Source organism: Austrofundulus limnaeus, unplaced genomic scaffold (genome assembly GCF_001266775.1).
Source record: "Austrofundulus limnaeus strain Quisiro unplaced genomic scaffold, Austrofundulus_limnaeus-1.0 Scaffold284, whole genome shotgun sequence".
Classification (NCBI taxonomy): Eukaryota; Metazoa; Chordata; class Actinopteri; order Cyprinodontiformes; family Rivulidae; genus Austrofundulus; species Austrofundulus limnaeus.
The window spans coordinates 607,744-613,530 of record NW_013952686.1 but is presented as its reverse complement, the minus strand read 5'-3'; the positions used below and the strand labels follow the sequence as shown (position 1 = coordinate 613,530).

The 5,787-nt window shown below is 37.5% G+C and overlaps 1 protein-coding gene across 2 annotated transcripts in view; it reads right to left on the bottom strand.

The window, feature by feature from the left end:
• The window catches only part of efr3bb (EFR3 homolog Bb (S. cerevisiae)), a gene marked incomplete in the record, with an annotated part of 42,004 nt that overhangs the window by 18,540 nt on the left and 17,677 nt on the right, over window positions 1–5,787 (bottom strand). For both annotated transcript variants that reach the window (XM_014021257.1, XM_014021258.1), the window contains 4 exon segments: window positions 1,724–1,873; window positions 2,056–2,177; window positions 5,096–5,246; window positions 5,618–5,745. In XM_014021257.1, the coding sequence (XP_013876711.1) occupies window positions 1,724–1,873; window positions 2,056–2,177; window positions 5,096–5,246; window positions 5,618–5,745 (551 nt within the window).

Below are 5,787 nucleotides of genomic sequence, written 5' to 3'. Positions count from 1 at the left end.
ATATTTTATTATTTTAATCTATTTTCCTCATTCAGTAACCTATTAAATTTCTGTTGTGTTTTATGAATAAGAAACACATTTTTATCAGTCAGTATTTAATACAACTGGCAAAATCAATTGTGAAAATATTTATGATGTGCTTCTGTTTATTAAATTCAGATTATAAAAAAAAATCCATGTTATGAAAAGACCCTCTTGATTCAAGAGAAAACTCTGATTTTTAAGAAAATGGCTTCTTATCAATTAATTTTTAGTCAATCAATAAGATAAACCAACTTCAGGTGTTTGACCAGGTTYCCACATACACAGGAAGAATTCAAAGTTAAAGAGGTCGTCTTTGCTCAACAAACCTTTAATGTATGTTTTTCTTAGGGAGTCATTTGTTTTTTTTAACATATTTTGCACAGAAAGGCATTTTTTWAAATAAAACTGCAGACAAAACATCTGTGTGTTGGTGGGGAGGGGGAATTTTCTTTTAAACYAAAGGGAAGCTCAGCAGAAAAAGTGGTCAGATCATATGAACACGTTGCATGATGGGATTAACACTTGATTTTGTTTCTAATTTCAGTACATCACTCTTGTTCTAAAAGGGCATTTTATGTGATAAAATGTAAATACTGGGTGAAACAAGCACGGCAGATMATTTCGTCATCCCAGTTACACAACTTCAGATACACAAATGCTAACATGCGTAGCATCTGTGTTCACTTCTGCRAGCACAGCGAGCTGCGTGTGAGATTATAAATCTGAACTAAAAATGACACGTGAGCATTATGACCTGTCGGTTCCAGCATCACGGTTCTGAACCGACTGAACCAAGTCATTGTGGCTCAACATCTTAGATGTGAATATCTGATCCGTTTCATGGTAGTTAGACACATCAAATAATAAACTGTTTTATTAAAACTAATTTATACACATATTTAAATACAGCAAAAACAGTGAGTAAAATTTATGTTTGCTTGAATTTTTCTATATTGTAACATTATTTCTTGGCAATAAATCTTATGTTGAAAAGCCTATTAATTGGTGCCACATTTTTTAGGAAAATGCTTCTTAATACTTTAATCATCTAATCCAATAAATGAAACCAAACAAAAGTCAATAACAGAATAAGCTGTTTATTGGCAGAGAAGAATTGGCAGGTTTTTCCAAAGGTTCAATCCACAAACTCAACTCTGCTGCTCAACCTACAAATGCATTTTCCTAACTAATTTGTCACAGTTACGAAGTAAATAAACTCACTGTTCAGCAGTATTAGATTTACTGCAATGAAACATTGTTAAAACAAAGAATCAACCAAACACATTTGTTAAGTGCATTTGATTTGGAAACAGAAAGCACACTTGCTTCCATTATTCAACCGACTTCACGTTGTGTTCATTCAGCAACCCATTGAGTGTGAAATTTAAAAAGTGCTGAAATTAATTCTTAACAGTGTTTGAATGTTGTCGAGTCGCGATGCTGCTGGGAAAATGTCCCCTGATGGATCAAATCATAGCTGTCTGTCAGTTCATATCAGCTTCATCACGACTTGAAAAGCTTTTAAAGAAAAGAAAACTGTTGGATCAATGTGAAATGACCAAAGCTGAGATTTAACCATAAACCTGTCAATTAAACATTTATGAACTGAATCAATCTCCCAGCTGGCAATAAGCACCAAACAAACACTTGAGAGGTTCGACCTAAAGGTAAAATGAATAAAAGATTGTTGTTTTATTACTTCTCGGTGTGCTCTCCACTCTGCAGGTTGAAAAGCAGAGAGGGGACGATCTTGTCCATGTGCTGAGGGTCCCAGATATTCGCCTGCAGCTCATCGTTCACAGTCTTCCTCACCACACCCTGAAGACCCTGAATGCCTGCCATTCGGATCCTGGTGGGAATATTCACACGGAAAAATAAATCACTATAAAATGCTTTGTGTCCCTCTGTGTTTAACTGTTACGCAATCAAAGTTAAACTAAAAAAAAGTCCCTTCTTCTATTTTCAGCACCGATTATTATAACAAGACTGCATAGGAATCTAAAAACAGCAGCTGATCATTTGTCTTCTTACTTGGTGCGGATGTCGGGGTCCTCGTAGCCCGAATGACACATCTCGCTGAAGCGGGACACAAAGAAGTCATAGCTGCGGTGGTACGACGGCGTGTCCTCTTCTATGTTGGCAAACTTGACAAACTGACAAAAAAAGGGCACATTTATTTTAATCTCTAATTGAAAAATGTAAAAAAGGCACAACTTAGGATCTCATTTAGTCTTTAAACTGAAATCTCCTGAATCCAAGTCAAACTGGAACGCCACAACATCTAATTAGAAGTGAAAAATGCAGAGCAGGGTGGGGGGGGGATCTCCCACTGAGCCAGCAAATGTCAGCGAAGTAAACTGGCTGACATTCAGCTTCAAACCACCTTCCGCATAATAAATTATAAATCAGGACTTCTTTAGAGTCAAATTAGATCATGAAAGGATTTCATTAATAGTCAATAAAGCAGTAATAATAGACTCAGTCAAAAACACTGGTTGGTTTGTAAAGCATCACAAAAACCAAAGGGTTTGTGTAGAAAATGAACATGTGAAAAAAATGAAAATAAAAAACCTCCCGTGAGTGTTTTTCCTCACTGTATAAAAACATGAGTGTTTGGAGAGGCTTTGAAAAGGAAAACGAAGCATCCTCGAGTTAATAAAACAGAGCTTATTACAGCTGCTGTGAGGCTGCTAGGCTGCATCAGCAGTTTACTGCTGCTCCTGATTCCTAAAAGGTATCCAGCCAATGGTAATACTGAGCAGCTTCCAGGTATTACTGCATCAACTCTGTGTCTGAGGGAGAAGATGCCACATCGGACTGAAAGCTTTTACGAAAGGAGCTAAAACCCAGAGAGACCAGAGACTACAAGAAGGTTTTTGTTGCATTCACTGGCAACACCAGAAAAAACAGCCTCAAAGACCTCTTCACCACAAAACACTTCCTTTTACTTAGGTTTARGAATAAAACCAAACAAACAATACAGCAGGGCTATTCAACTGGCGGCCCGTGGGCCACATCTGGCCTGCGAGTGACCAAAGTTCRGYCCGCCAATTGGTTCATTCATCTCTTAAGCCCAAACCCCCGGTTTTCTACTTTAATTACTCAAAGTTCTTTTAGTTAAACATAGACATGTTTGGTATCTACAGAAACGTCAGAATCTTGGCTAGAAGCTGGTAAAAACCATTTCTACAAACACCCTAGACAGTTAAAACCACAAGCAGTTGAAGATAAAATGATGAAGGTGAAAATAAAATTGGTTTAAAAATTTGGCAAGTCAGAGATGTCAAAATATTGTTTCTAATAATTGGAGGTATAATGTGTTCTTTTTATTTTTGATAATGTGTAATTATCACTACTTTTATAGGGTTCTGTATGTTGTATTCATGATTACATGCAGCAAAATAAACTAATTCAAAGGTAACATATCTTTGTAATACTTGGTTTATTTGCATAATAACTTTAATTGCTGGATGTTCGGCCCCTCAGCTGTTGATCGGCAGTAACTTTGGCCCCTGGAGCAATTTAGTTGAATAGCCCTGCAATACAGAGAAGTGGAAAATCTAAAGGAACTAGAGATGTGGTGTGMTGACTGCTAAAATTTGATGATAAAGCTGAAACTGAGTTTTCTCAGCTTCTGTCAACTAATTTAAGTTAAACGTATCATAAAGTTAGCTCTAAGATAAATGTAGCTATAAGCTAGCTAAAAGATTTAAAAGACAAGCTAAAAGCTAAATGTAGCACAAAGTTAGGTAAAGCTACATGTACCAAATAATAGCAAATGCCACTAGTAGCACACAGCTAATAAAAAGGTAAACGTAAGAAAATTACACTAAAAATGTTAAAAGATTAGCTAAAAGCTAAGTGTGGCACAAGGCTAGCTATAAGGTACATGTAACTAAAGGCTAGTTAAAAGCTGAATTAAATCAAACAGCAAGCTTAAAGCTAAATGTAGCAAATGCCTAGCTGAAAGTTAAATGAGGCAAAAGGATAGYAAAAGATACAAGTAGAAACAGCCTGGCTAAAAGGTAAACTTGGTAAAGTGCTACTAAAATATTTAAAAGACAAAAAAAAGCTAAGTGTGGCACAAGGCTAACTATAAGATAAATGTAGCAAAAGACTAGGTAAATGTTAAACGTAGCAACAAGCTAGCTAAAAGCTAAAAAYAGCACAAGACTRGGTATAAGTTAWATGTAGCAAAAGGCTAGTTAAAAGCTACAATAAATCAAACGTGTAGCTAAAATGTAAATGTAGTAAACGGCTAGTTTAAAGCTACATGCAGCAAAAGGATAATAAAAGCTACAAGTAGCAAAAGGTGAGTTAAAAGTATCAATAGACTACCTAAAAGCTAAGAGTTGCACAAGGCTAGCTAAAGGCTAAACATAATGAAATGCTGGTAAGTGTCTAAAATAAACACAAAGGACGGTGATGTATTTGGATCACAAAATCTAAAAGAAATCAGGAAAACAACAATGATGAATGATGAATCTGCATTAACACAATTAACTATAACAGCTGCAGTCAAGAAACACCAAACTGTCTTAAACACAAAAGGCTGAAATGTCTCCTCAGTCTGTGTAAGTGACTGAAGAGATTTCAGCTTTTTCAGTTCATTCGATTTCCTTTGTGTCTCTGCTGACCCGTCCAATACTCACCACTCCCTCTTCCCCTCTTGTTGATCCTGAGCTAAACAGTCTAATAGAGCTTCTCTCCAGGTTTACATCTCTTAAATGATGACATCCCTTCATTAAAGTGAAAGCATCCTGTCGGCTTTTGATTAGATAATTCCAGTAAATCCACTCAGATCAGTAGAATTTGATGCAGAAGGAAAGCTTTAAAGCTGATATTTATAGCTGAAGAGATATTTATAGTCGTCTTGGCTGCCGCTATGAAAAGACCAAAGTTACAGATGAATGTATTGTTGGTTTCTTCATCATCTTCTAACAATAAATTAGGTGTGACTGAAACCAAAGAAAAGAAAAATGAGGCCACTTTTTCATGACTATGAGTTTGGAGTTTGGTTAACTTTTTAGGGTAAAAACATAAAATAAGAACTCTCTAAAAATAGACTCACAGAGTTGGTTCCGAGGATCTGCAGGGAGGGTTTGTCGGACTCCAGCAGCTTGCGCACCATCTTTAGAAAGCTCTCCACAAACAGGTTGATGCTCTGGCAGTGGCACGCCATCAGCAGCTGGTCCAAGGCCTCCATGGCAATGCACACATACCTGAACAGGGACCAAAAGAAAGACGCACGGTCGATGTTCTGAGTCGTTAAAAACACCTTCCACAGCATTTAAAACGGGGGGAGAAAAAGACTCCAACTCAGCAGATTCACTGCTGCTGCTGAGTTGTTTATCGTGACACATAAAACACGGAGATGTTTCGAGCACAACCCTGAGCTCTTTAGTGAGTTCTGATCTTGTAGCGAGTTCAGTGATAASAGGATATTATATACCTATTACATCATAGAGCTGAAATTCTTCTCAGAAATGTCCCGTTTAAGCTCAGACGAAGCTAAATATAAACCCGGCAAAAGATTTTAAACATGTGAGCGATGTAAGACAGGGTGGAGGCAGATATAACTGAGTGATGTTACCCATATCGATGTCGGGCCACATCTCTGGACAGCCTCTCGGACAGGTAGGCCCCGATGCGATCCAGCTTCTCAGGAGCTGACAGGGCGTAGAATGTCAGCTTCTCCATGTTGGCTTTGACCAGTCCATCCTTGGAGGGTAGAAGATATAAAAAAAAAGGGGGGGGGGGGGG